Below are 13859 nucleotides of genomic sequence, written 5' to 3'. Positions count from 1 at the left end.
TAGAGAAATTCACTGATACTAACAACCGCCGTCTATGACGACACTGTTGACGCCACGTATCCGTGACACTGTGACAACACTAGTAGTTTCGGGGGGCCCACCACCCTGTGAAAGAAATCCTAGGGGAAACACTGCACCTAGACCACACGTACACACCTAGACCGCACACGTACACACTAAGGCTGAGCCAGAATGTTCGAACGTTCGTTTGTTACGTTAACATTCGAATTTTAAATCAAGACTGCCAAGTTATATTCATTAAAGAAAGTTGATTTAATTTTGATCTAGACCACACATACTAATTTACATGCTATACTATGTTATTTTATTTCATACGTATCTTGTCTTGCACAGTCTCTGGAGCGTAACAGTAAGAAGCATTTTGTATAAAAGTATTCTGTACTTCTGTATGACAACTATTAAAGAAACTTGAACTTGAACATACACACACCTATCATTTTAATTTCTTCGATTATGGTGCCAAAAACTATACTTTAAAACAATGCCGGTTCTTATTTATTGTTGTAACACACACAAAATAAATCACGAATATGTATTGTGTTTTTAAATGTTTAAATATCAATATTATCTGGCCATCCTCAGTAAATATTATCAAACTCCTCTGACCTCGTCTGGTCTTTCCAAAGACCCAAGAGACGGGACAATAATACCGTAATTCCTCTAATAGTAACCGGGTCTCAAATACAAGCCGGGTCTCTATTAATGGCCGGGTGCGCTCTTGAGCTAAGCAATTATAAGCCGGCCTCCTAATACAAGCCGGGTTACTAATATACTGAGCTGCATACTGAGCTAGTTACTTGATTTCACTTTGAAAACGTTGAAATGACCAGTGACCACCTGTAATTGCACGGTTTACTATTTCATACAGTACTTGGTTTCAATAAATGAACCCAGTACATTTTACTGGGTTCAAACTGACACAAAATGTTGATTTATTCATTATGATCCGTTTGAAAATTTGAAATATAGGCCTCCCTCTTATACAGGCCTCCTCCTAATACAAGCCTGGTACCCGCTACAGTTGAAACAAATACAAGCCGGGGTTACTATTAGAGGAATTACGGTACATATATTTGTGGAAAAGGCTCCCTCTTGTCTAGTATATTACACTCTTATACTAAACATGTAAAGGTAACAGAATTTGGTATCGATTGATCTAGTGTGAATCAGTACTCGGTAGTACCGATGTAATACGGCCGGTACCCTCACAACTACAGAGTTCGGTACCTAAGCCTACTCGGTACTCTGTTGTTCTCGATACCCAGCCAAGGTAGGTGTGTCCTACCAGCAGTAGGAGTAAACACACATCTCCCCAGACTCACCGGTAAGAAGCTGGCGATGGTTTTCCAGTCTTTCGTTCCAAAGTTGTTGATCAGGATTTTCAGATTGTCTTCCTGGACATTAAGGAAGGAGGGCCGAAACAGCTTAGTCACAATATAACATTTAATAAGGTTCAGTTCCAAACCCTATTTGGGAGTAACTTGTGTTCACACAAATATGAACTTTGAACTTTCCTAGGCCATGAAAATAACCCATTTGAATGATTAATTTGCATGGTGTTCCCCTTTAATAAAAAATACACCTTCAAAGGAGCATACAGTAAGCAGACTCTACTATAGTCAAATAACAAGGACACATAGTGGAATAAGTATTGAGGGCAGGATCTGTGAACATGAGTGCCATGCTGACAAACCGCCACTAGGGGCAGAGAGGCTTGGGTGGGTGGCCTATTCTTTAATTGGAGCCGAAGAGTGCTGCCAAGTGCTTCCGCGTTTTCCCTGATTGGCTGTGACACGCCCCGCGGCAGCCGGAGCGGAGCGGCAGAGCTTGCGGCATTATGTAGCCGCAATCCCCGATGTTTTTCCATCGACGCTTAACTCAACTGGTACGCCGCCGTGCTGTGGAGCCTGCGGTGCGGTTGGTCACAAGTTCGAATCACTTCAATTTTTCTTTTTTTTTCTTTTTTACGTTTATCATCTCTCGCTATAAACGTGCATTCTTCCGCTGGTTAAGTTTAGGCATTCTTTCGGAGTTGGTTAAGGTTAGGGTTGCGTTAAGGTTAGGCATTATTTCGGAGTTGGTTAAGGTTAGGGTTAAGTTAAGGTTAGGGAGGGTTAAGGTTAGGCATTCTTTCGGAGTTGGTTAAGGTTAGGGTTAAGTTAAGGTTAGGCATTATTTCGGAGTTGGTTAAGGTTAGGGTTAAGTTAAGGTTAGGGAGGGTTAAGGTTAGGCATTATTTCGGAGTTGGTTAAGGTTAGGGTTTGTCACAGAGAATGCCTGTCTGTCTTTCTTGACGTGGAGGATGCAGCCTATTTCCGCACTGCCGCTCTCTCGCGCTGCCGCGGTCACATGGCCAATCAGAGAAACGCGACGCACTCTTCGGCTGTGATAAATATAGACGCGGGTGGGTGAGGTCTTATGATTATATTCTATTCAAATATATTGTCATCATACAGACCTGCCAACCATGGGAAAATATTTTGAGTACCACAATGGTGTTCGCCACTTCGATTTTCCCCACTTATCTCACACACACACACACACCACACACACACACATCATTCAAATTTTGACTGTTGAAGCACTATTGTATAATTTGACCCAATTCTTAAATCACTTGCACTCCACTAGACTATATTATGATATAGAGTGCTAGTCAAAGGTTTGAGTACACCTGCTTAAAACAGTAAAAACACTGGAAATGTCTCCATGTGGTAAGTACACAGATCATGACATACATACACTTATCGACAAAACAAACAAAACAAAAACCAAACAAAAAACCAGACCAACACCAAAAAATGTGTAGAAAGAAATATATATATATAATAATAATGGTAAAAAAACAAAAAAACAAAAAATAAAAAATAATATATATATATATTTAAAAGAATTTAAAAAAATAAAAATAGATATGTATATATATATATAAATAAAAAAGGTCAAAAAATAAAAAAGGTTCTCAGAGTATTTCGTGTTACAGAGTCGTTCCTATACAGTGTCCTTGTTTCAGGAGGTGAGAGAAGTAGTCACCCGTTCCACATACGAGATAAAGGGTTGCCACACCACATCAAATTTCCCACTTGATCCCCGTAGAGTATATTTAATCTTTTCAACTTTTAAATGGTACATTACATCGCAAATCCACCTGCCAAATGAGGGAGGATGTTCATCTTTCCAGTTCATAAGAATGAGACGTCTTGCTAGAAGGGAGGAGTAAGCGATGCAGTTCAGTTGTGCTTTTGGTAGATGTAAGTCGTCGGAAAGAACACCAAAAAAACCCAGGAAGTGACATGGTTCCAGTACCCGACCTGCCAGGTCTGAGTAGAGCTTAAATATGGACGACCAGAAGTCTGCTAGGCTAGGACATGACCAAAATGTGTGATACAGACCGGCCGGGGCTTGTTTGCATCCGTTACAAGTAGGACTAACCTCAGGGACATTTTTTTGACAGTTTGAGTTTGGATATATGTAGCCGATGTACAATCTTAAATTGAATAAGCCTGTGTCTCGCACAGATAGATGAAGCGTGAACATTTTTTAGTACTCTTGACCACACCTCTTCTGATATGTCTGTTTCAAAGTCCTTTTCCCAGTGCCCCTTTATTATTGAGAGTGACGAGTCCTCCATCTCAAATATGTTCATATAAAGCTTAGACATTGTTCCCTTGAGCTCAGGTTGTCTCCAGAATTGAGTCCAGTGATGTATCTGGAGGCAGGGATGGAAATGTAGTGGATTGACTACGTATAAAATTGCTAACTTGTAGGTTACGAAAGAAGTGGTGTGATGGCAAATCATACTTGTTCTTAATTTGTTCAAATGACATAAATATGTTGCTTTCATAGAGCAGTCTCGTGTTCAAAACTCCCTTTTTTAACCACTGATCAAATACGTTATCTAGGAGGGAGGCCGGAAACAGATGATTCGCTGCAATTGGAGCATAAGTAGACAGAGATTAAACCATAACTTTTTCTAAATTGGGACCAAATTTTCAGGGAGTGTAACACTACAGGATTTAGACAGGACTGGGGAGATTGCAGGGGAATTGAAGAGCACAAAAGAGCTGAGAGTGAAATGTGGGTGGTTTACAGGAAATATTTGGAGTTGTATTTGGAGTGTATTGGGGGTTGACTGTTGGGAACTAGGCTACAGTACACTGGCACACCTACTTCCAGTGTATGATGCTAAGCTAGGCTAACGGTGTGGCTGTTCCCTAAGCCTAATGCATGCACAGAGAAAAAGAGGGTATGTATCTGCTTGTCTAACTCCAGGGTAGATGGCAAATAAGCTAATTTCCCCAAAAATTGGCGTGTTCCGTTAAGTCTCGTAACGAGGCTAATCACGTCTTACAAAGTTACCGAACATGTTTAGCTATGTTTCATATTATGTTAACATTATGGTGACATTTTCTTTTTGTGCTTCATTATTACTACCCCACTTCCCATTTTACCTCAGCAATGTACGCCTCTGTCAATGATAAAGTAGCCTAATGTTACCGCATCAGTAGATGTTTGTGAGTGAAGGTTGATTTGGGTCAGGGAGCGTCCCCAGCCTGTATGCGAGAACTCAGCCGAACTCGCTTGAGTTGAGTTTCCGAGACGTTACAGAAGCACAAGAGGGATGTAATTTAAACACTGACTGAATACATGTACGGTATTGTTTTGTATCGATTGATTGTTTTCTGTAATTCAATCAGCTGCCATTTTGTACCTGCGTATTTTGACCAGGAATTGTGTGGTTGGTACTTAAAATGCGTGCAGGTTGGCAGGTCTGCATTATACAGCACAAGTAAAGTACAACGAAAAGAAGTTTGGCATCCAACCAGAGTGCAAAAGTAACAGTAAAGTGCAATAGTAATATACAATGTACAGGTGACTGGGTATAGAATACATAAATTAGTACTACTGAGTGTAGCACTAATCAGATGCATGTACAGAGTTGTAGTATAATATGTACAAGGATACAGGTATAAAGACAGTAGGTAGTAGTCATACTGGCCAGCAACGTAACTAGTAAGAGTAGGATATGTACAGATACAGATATATATATTAAGGACTATGTGCAAGTAAGTAGAGACAGATGTGAATAGATATACATGCGGTGAGAATAAATACATATATATGGTAATACAGCATTATTGTACAGGCTATCATACAGAGCTTTGCATCGAAATATGACTAGACCCACTTCCACTGCTGGAGTTTCTGAGGATACGGGTGTAAACTAAAAGTCTTCCTACCGGGTGTTTAGAACGCCACTCACCTCCTCCTGCATCCATTTGATCTTTGACTTGCTGCCCTCCATCCTCTCCTCTGTATCAGAGTCCATGTCGATGCACAGCTTCTCCTCGCCTTCTTCTTCCATGCTGTAAACAACACAAACGTAAACAGTGACCGCCATGATTGTCGGCGTGGCGGCTGGACGACGTAGGACCTGGGTCCACGTGGCCTAAATATCACCTCACCATATTTTCCTTGGTTTTGATGGCATCGCGGTAATATGCAACGTATTTCATTTTCCATTACAAGTTGCAACAAGATATGACCTTCCGACTACCAGACGACTGCTCTAACTCCTGAGCCACTGTCGCCCCACATAATGTTTTATGTTTTTTTTTAAATACGGTAATATAATAATAAATTAAATAATAAATAACAATTCAGTACATTTATATCTATGTGTTAATTTGTTACATTTTGTTTCACTAAGTTAGGAAAGTAATGTTTTAAGTCAAGCCTGATGTTGCCTTGCACAAAAGAATGATCCCAGTCTCTTCCACACAGTTTATTAATAGAACAATGGGTATCGGATCGGTACTGATACCCAAAGCCCAGGTATCGGTATCGGGACTGAAAAAGTCGGATCGGTGCATCCCTACTAGGGCTGTCTTAAATACTTCGAAGCTTCGTTCGATGGGCATGGGATTCGAATATGAAAATAAAATTATATTATTAAAATAAAAAAGTGTTTTTTATTTTTTTTGGTAAATCAACTCTGCCTCTCTTTGTTAATTACAACAACAACAAACAATGCTGTTTGTTATTTAAGATGAGGTTGGACTCGGCACTGACAGATGTGTGTTCATTGTGCTGCTTTTATAAAGCCTCAAATGACGACTTACAATATTTCATGAAAGCAAAGTGTTTCGTTTGTCTAAGATTTAAAAAGGTTTAAACTTTACAGCACTGATCAAGTTTAACAAAGTGCTGTACAAGTCCCACAACATAAAAAAAAATTATATATATAAAAAAAATATATATCTATATAATAATTTTTTTTCAATTTTTATTTTTATTTCGAAGCTTCGAATTAAAATCGAATCTCGGCCCCGAAGCTTCGAAATAAAAAAAAACGAAGGTCCGCCCTAATCCCTACTTGTAATGTATCTTTATATTTGGTATACAGTACCTCCCTAGTTGAAACACATTGTTGCATTACCACAGTGTGGCAACAGTGGCCCAGGAGGTAGAGCAGTTGTCTGGTATTCTTAACACTTTGATTGCCCAAGGTTAATTCCTTTTTACCTCCTTGAATGCCCAGGGCCACTTCAATGTTAACGTTAATATCGCCTAATCTATGTTTAAATTATGGCTATGTGTCTAATCTGCCCATCGCTTATCAAAGACTCATTTTCCAGTCAACATTGTCGTAGCAGATTGTTTTTTTATCGCTTCATTTCCGTTTTCTAGCATTTTGAAAATCACTCGTTTTCACAGGAAAAATAACACATTCCATGATAATCGCCTTTTACTGGAATATTCTAGAACGTTGTCATTGTTCGGCCTATTTATGAATCGTTTTCAAATAAACGCTAGATTATCGATAGTATATGTGTGCGCATGCACGCTCGTGCCGCGAGTTGAAAATCGATTCTCATAGTTACTGACCGCTCGCACAGCCAAACAGCAATATCACATAATCACATAAAAGCTTATGAAAACGAGTCTGATTATCCTAATACTGGTAACATAGATTCCTTACCTGAGATCAGATGGTATCCAAATGAATTATTCCAATTCCTGATCGCCATTCGAAAAAATCGATATTTTTATTGATTCACCGTGTATACTGTAAAAACACATAATCTCCGCTGCTCTGAGGCTCACTAGTGGAGCTGATCGAAGCCGGCTGCGTGAGTGAGAAGTAAAATGTGGAATCAGGGATTTTTTTTCTCATTCATTTTCATTGAGTTCAATCCAAAAGGGTGAATTACCATCTGGGAGACGATAGGGGGCGCTTTTTTCACATCTGAGCGCCTGGAGTGGTTGGATTTCCAACGGTAGACTTGGTTGATGAAATATGATTTCAGATCGCTAATTTAAAAAAAAACGAGAAAAAAACGAATATTCTTGTGATGGGCCTTCAACCAGCGGGGGGTAAACTCAAGAAAACTCGTGAAGGGCACTCAAATTGTTAAGGTTCACAGTTCGATTCCGGCTCAAGTGTCCTTGAGCAAGACACTTAAATGAGCAGATTGGTACCTTGCACCCTCCGCCGTCGGGGTGTGAATGAATAGGTGAATGTGGCTTTTGTGACGGTTGCTCATGCGATATCATGCGATTTTGTGACGGTTGCTTGCTCACTACAGACGCTGGTTGCCATCTTTGAAGGATCACTTACATAGGGTGACCAAACGTCCTCTTTTGCCCGGACATGTCCTCTTTTCACTCCCTGTCCGGGCCGTCCGGGGGGGTTTTATAAATTCATGAAAATGTCCGGGTTTCACGGACCGTTTGCATGTACTTAAATTGACTGGCGCATTGCACAGAATACTACAGTACTCTGTTGCGTGTGTGACGTAATCCCTGAGAAGCTTTGCTCAACAACTACGCTCACATACAAACAGAGGAGGGGACAGAGCGGACCGCAGCTCACATTCACAATGCCAAAGCGCAAATATACTTTTACAGATGAACTGCAGAAGAAATTCCAAATGCACCGACCCGTCAGAACAAATGGGAGGCGGAGTGCACCGTGTGCAAAGCTTGCACATACATGTGTGTGTCCAATAAAGGTGCAGGCGATCTTAAAGCGCTGTATGGACAGTCACATGTGCAAGTTGAGAGTTTGTCTGCAAAGTTGACAGACTTCTTTGTTAAACTCTGGGAAAAGAGGATGCTGTAAAGTAAATGCAGCGGAGGGTGCGTTTGCATTTCATACTGTGAAACATCACAATTAGGGATGCACCGAAATTTCGGCCACCGAAGGTTTTCGGCCGAAAATGGCAAAAAATGGCCTTTCGGCTTTTGGCCGAAAGAGTTTTTTCACCGAAAATATATCACAGAAACAGAAACAACCTGTAACCTAACGCGTGTTGTTGTGATGATGTCGCGCTGTCGGGAGCCGCGCTGTTTCTATGTAAACTCTGCGCGCAACGCGTCCAATAAATGAGTCTTTAACATCCTTATTTACTATATGCCCGTCGCGGTTAATCACTGAGTGATCTATATTCTTCAGAGCGAGAGGGGGGGTGGGGGATAGTGTTTCTCACATTGACGCCGTCTGTCGTTGATAATATAATCTTTCTCGAGCATACACGTCGCGCGTCTACTGTGCCGAGTCAAGAGAGCGCATTCATCTGGGGACTAGAAAGGTGCGCTCAGTAGAGCACAGATGTCCGCCGCGGCAGCCAGAGAAAATATGGAATTAATGTACTGTATGCATTCAGAAGTGCTGAATAAATGTTTTATGGACCCATAATAGTGATTATTTATTATTTAAGTTAAGTTTTGCCATAATCATATATTTTTCCATAATCATAATGTTCCACAACATTGGTAAAAAAAATTCTATTCTATGAATCATTTTCGGCCTTTCGGCATTCGGCCAACTGTTTTCTATTTTCGGTATCGGTTTCGGCCAAGAATTTCTCATTCGGTGCATCCCTAATCACAATCTATGGATTGCACAAGTGCCTTGCTAAAAAAGGCATTTCCAGACTCTGACACTGCCAAAAAGTTCAGTACTGTGCGTGCACTAAATCCGAAGCCAATGTGTTTAGCGCCCCACTCGATTGATGAAGCACTCAAATCAAATCCAGTACTGTGGTGTTTCTACAGACAGGAGTAACCACGGAGCAGTGAAAATATTCCCAATCATAATACAGTACTTTGACTGGAAGAGGGGTGGCATGCAAACAAAATGTATCGAGGTTAAATACACCAAATGAGACAGCAGAAACCATTGCACAATATCTCATTGAAACGATTTGTCTGAAAAAAATGCATTGCATTTACTGGCAACAATTGCAACACAAACCTTGGAGGAATCCGACGTGATCAAGGGGGAAAGAATGTGTTTGCAAATTTTAGAAGCAGTTGCTGCAGATCAACACTGATCTGTGTGGGTTGCCCAGCACTCATATTGAATAATTGTGTTCATCATGGGGCAGACACAATAGATGTTGACCTTGATAATATCATGTTCAAAATCTACCAGTACATCCACATTTACACTGTGCGCAGAGAGCCTGAAGGAGTACTGTGATTTAGTTGACATTGAATACAGAAGGATGCTTTCTCACAGCAAGACAAGGTGGCTGTCATTGTTCCCAGGCATTGAGAGGATGATACAGAGGTTGACAAGATACAAAGAGATATTTGTTAACTGGATTTTCTATTATTTCATATATTTTGTTATTTATTTTTGTCCAGTAAGACTTGAAAAGAGAGCTATTATTTTGTTACAGGTTGATTTTTAAGTTATTATTGTGCCATTGAGATTTGTCAGATAATTCTAGGCATAATCAAGCATGTTGATTGTTGAGTAACTTTGGTTTGGTGTGTCTTTGGTTATAGAGCGATATAGTTGTGTTATATACAGTAAAATAATATAAATAATAATTGTATATCCATAGGAGGCATACTTTAAATATATTAAAACAATAATGCATCTTTGAGTAAACGTTGAGTATCATTAAGTATCTCGGGGCTGGGGGGGGGCAGCATGTCCTCTTTTTTGGAAATGAAAATATAGTCACCCTAACTTACATCAATCAATATGCATAAAGAAGTCAGTAGAACTGCTAAATGAAGGGAGTCAAAGGGAGTGATCCTTTTACATGTGGCGGCTTGCCCCAGACATTTTATTTCAGCTTCGTACCTCTGTACTTTTAAGGGTACCGAGTACGACCAAATTACATCAGTACTACCGAGTGCCGATTCACACTAGATCCATCAGTACCAAATGCCGATACCTTTACATGTTTAGTATAAGAGTGTAATATACTAGACTAGACAAGAAGGAGCCTTTTCCACAAATATATATTACTGTCCCGTCTCTTGGATCTTTGGAAAGACCAGACGAGGTCAGAGTTTGATCATATTTACAGAGGAAAGCCAGATAATATTGATATTTAAAAACATAATACATTATCATGAGATTTTTTTTGTGTGGTGCGTTAGAACAATAAATAACAAAATATGTTTTACAACTGAAATTACATTTAATTACCGGTTCAAATGTGAACGGTACCCAACCCTAGCCCTATTGGGTCAGTTTGTGATATACATTAAATTATGCATGTATTTAATGATGTGCCTAAATGTAAACAGACACTCAATGACCATTCATTACTAGAGAGAGACTAGGACAATGTGACCATGCCAAAATCGGCCTACGTTTTCTGATTCCAAATTGGTTTTCAATGCAAAGCTCACTGGCTTGGTTGTTCTAGCTCAAAACAAGCATTATGGTGGTTATTATCACAAGTCCTGGTTCTGTGATTTTAGGCTTGGAGATAAATATTTGGGCAATATTAAAAATAGCTTTAAAAATCTTTAAATGTTTCCATCACTGATGGCCTTTAACTTTAACCCTAATAAACCAAAGTATTCTTCAAAACATACAGTGGAATAAAGGAGGATAGGGAAACCAAATTGTTTACGTGCACTCCATGCTACAAAGTCTGAGCTCTTCATTAGCATCTCAACATCAGTGACAGAAAGTTGCAATAGTTGCCTCAAAAAGCCGTGCAGCTACCAAAACTAGTCACGTGCCCGCCCCTCCCCCACCCACTAGCGCGTGCATACGGTAGTGCCACTAGCTCGCTGCTAACTGCCTTCTTTGCAGAATAGCCAACAACTAGCTGCACGCTTTGTAGGGATAAGACATCGTCTCGTAATATTCCCGATACCAAAACTTGAGCGGTGCAACTGTACTGACGGGATATAGTTGCTTGTAAAAAAATAAATAAAAGACCCGTAAAGAAAGACAATGTAACTTACATTCCAACTTGGTTTATGGGCAAGCTAACACGGGACTAGCCAGCTCCACCGACACACTCGCATGGAGGAGAGGAGACGTTTTTGACGGTTGAGTCAAACGGGCAGCGCCGAGAGGAGACAGTGCCCCTGGTGGTGGCGGTTTACAGTGACTTTGATTGATTGATTGAAAAGTTTATTAACAGATTGCAGAATGGGTACAGTACAGTACGTCTCAATACATACAATTGTTAAGGGGATGCAGACCAGAGAAAGACTTTCGTCTTGTTTCCACCAGGGTCCCCCATTTTCAATTCATCATAACATATATGACATACATGACATACAGATAGACAGATAGACCCATGCAACGCACATTATTCAACATGATCACAACAACAACAACACCAGCTACAAAACCAGTCACTTCGCCCATGTATCGGACAGCATGTACAACAGGAATTCCCAACAAAGTTTAGTTTCGTTAGTAGTTTAGTTCCCAATCCCAACTGCTAACCTGTTCTGATGAATTGAAAATGGGGGACCCTGATGTAAGAATGAATGAAAACTTTATTTAACAGATTGCAGAATGGGTACAATACAGTACGGCTCAATACACACAATTGTTAAGGGAATGCAGACCACCGACGTTTGTCTTGTTTACATCAGGATCCCCCATTTTCAATTAATATTGACATTTATGACATACACAACATACATTACATTTATGGCATAGGGACATACAGGTATTTAGTGTAAAGATTGTAGTCTACTATCAATAAGACACTTGGTTAGTTCTTTATGCTTGCTTCAGCCAGCTGTTTATTGTCTGCAGGTTGTACACAGGTGCCCTAAGTATATAGCCCTCGTAACCATAGTAACAGCTTGCATGATGTTATACTGCCACTTAGTGGTAGCAGCTATGATAGCACTTATCATTACATCCTCTTTCCAAACAGGTGAGCATAACATCAGTCAAATAAATCACCCTGAAACGCTTTGTGTCAACCATACAATAATACATAACCTTGTCAACATACAATAATACGTAACCTTCTCCATCACCAATATCAATAATTCAACTATCAACAAACAGGTGAGCATAACATTACTATTATTATTATTATTATTATTATTATTATTATTATTATTATACTATAATTAAAATAAACACCAACCACAATGTGTCCACCATACAAACCTTCTCCTTCAACACTATCAACAATTCTACAATGTTCTATGATTCTCTCTTTTATTTTTTTTATGTTTAGTTCTTTACTGGTAGGGCTATATAATAAGACACTTGGTTAGTTCTTTATGCTTGCTTCAGCCAGCTGTTTATTGTCTGCAGGTTGTACACAGGTGCCCTAATTATATAGCCCTACCAGTAACCATAGTAACAGCTTGCATGATGTTATACTGCCACTTAGTGGTAGCAGCTATGATAGCACTTATCATTACATTTAGTACTGATACATTTGTGACATATACGGTATTCAAATATACAGTACTGTTACCCATAGATCCTGACAGAGTATATACATATGATGGGGAGGGGACTGTACATTTGGAGGGGGTGGGTGGGTGGGAGAGAAATATACATACAGTGGTGAGGAGACTGTACATTTGGAGGGGGTGGGTGGGTGGAAGAGAAATATACATACGGTGGGGAGAGAATATATACATACGGTGGGGAGAGAATATATACATGCGGTGGGGAGGAGACTGTCTATTAGGAGGGGGTGGGGGTGGGGGGTTTGGACATTTACGGTGGCCAGTTTCGAATTGCAGCCTCCCGTAGGTGCTCTTTAAGAGCGGTTTTGAATGTGGGTAGGGATTCACATTCCTTTACAGCTTTGGGTAGGTCGTTCCACATTGATGTGGCATAATTGCTAAACGTGTTTAGTCCCTTGTTTGAGCCGAATCTGGGTTTAACATGATTTGTTGAGCTTTCTCTGGTGTTGTGGTCGTGGTATTCACTGACCTTTGGGAAGTATTTTGACAGATGTGGGTAAGGTCAAGTAGTAGTCTGACCAGTTTGTTTTGTGATGTTTGTAATCTTGTTTTTAGCGCCTTTGAGGTGCTTTGGTACCATGAGGTGCAAGCATAGTCGTAGTACCCTTGAATGAGTGCTCCTGCCAGAGTCTTCATGGTATTCTTGTTTACCAGAGAGGAGATCCGGTACAAGAATCTAGTTCGTTGGTTGACTTTTTTTTATTACATTGGATGCCATTTTGTCACAGGAAAGATTTGCCTCTAGGATGAAACCCAGGTAGGTCATTTCATCTTTCCTTGTGACAATATTGTCACCCACTGTAACTGAGAAGCCGTCGGTCTTGCTGAGTTTGTTATTTGAACCGAAGATAATGTAAACAAGACGAAAGTCTTTCTCTGGTCTGCATCCCCTTAACAATTGTGTGTATTGAGCTGTACTGTATTGTACCCATTCTGCAATCTGTTAATAAAGTTTTCAATCAATCAATCAATCAATTCTGTGCACTTGTGTGCATTCTTTTTTTCCGTAGCCGCATTTTGCGGAGACGCTCTCTGATTGGCCACTGACGTTTCTGGTGCGCCCAATCGTGTGACGCCTGTTTCTACACCGGTTTGCGCGTACTTCTGCACTCTTTCGAAGT

The 13859-nt window shown here is 40.2% G+C and overlaps 1 protein-coding gene across 3 annotated transcripts in view; it reads right to left on the bottom strand.

Annotated features, from left to right (window-relative positions):
- The window catches only part of LOC311243535 (uncharacterized protein), a 54338-nt gene extending 43040 nt beyond the window's left edge, over positions 1-11298 (bottom strand). For 2 of the 3 annotated variants that reach the window (XM_084332789.1, XM_084332790.1), the window contains exons 1-3: positions 11248-11298; positions 5285-5387; positions 1344-1415 (exon numbers count right to left, since the gene is read on the bottom strand). In XM_084332789.1, coding sequence (XP_084188915.1) covers positions 1344-1415; positions 5285-5386 — 174 coding nt within the window. In that variant the 5' untranslated portion in view covers position 5387; positions 11248-11298. The remainder of the gene's footprint in view (positions 1-1343; positions 1416-5284; positions 5388-11247) is intronic. The other variant, XM_084332791.1, reaches the window with a different exon arrangement.
- Positions 11299-13859: the final 2561 nt, after the last annotated feature.

This window comes from Notolepis coatsorum (assembly GCF_963971535.1).
Source record: "Notolepis coatsorum genome assembly, chromosome: 17".
NCBI classification, from domain to species: domain Eukaryota; kingdom Metazoa; phylum Chordata; class Actinopteri; order Aulopiformes; family Paralepididae; genus Notolepis; species Notolepis coatsorum.
Note: the sequence above shows the minus strand (reverse complement) of the source record. Positions and strands in the feature narration are given on the sequence as shown.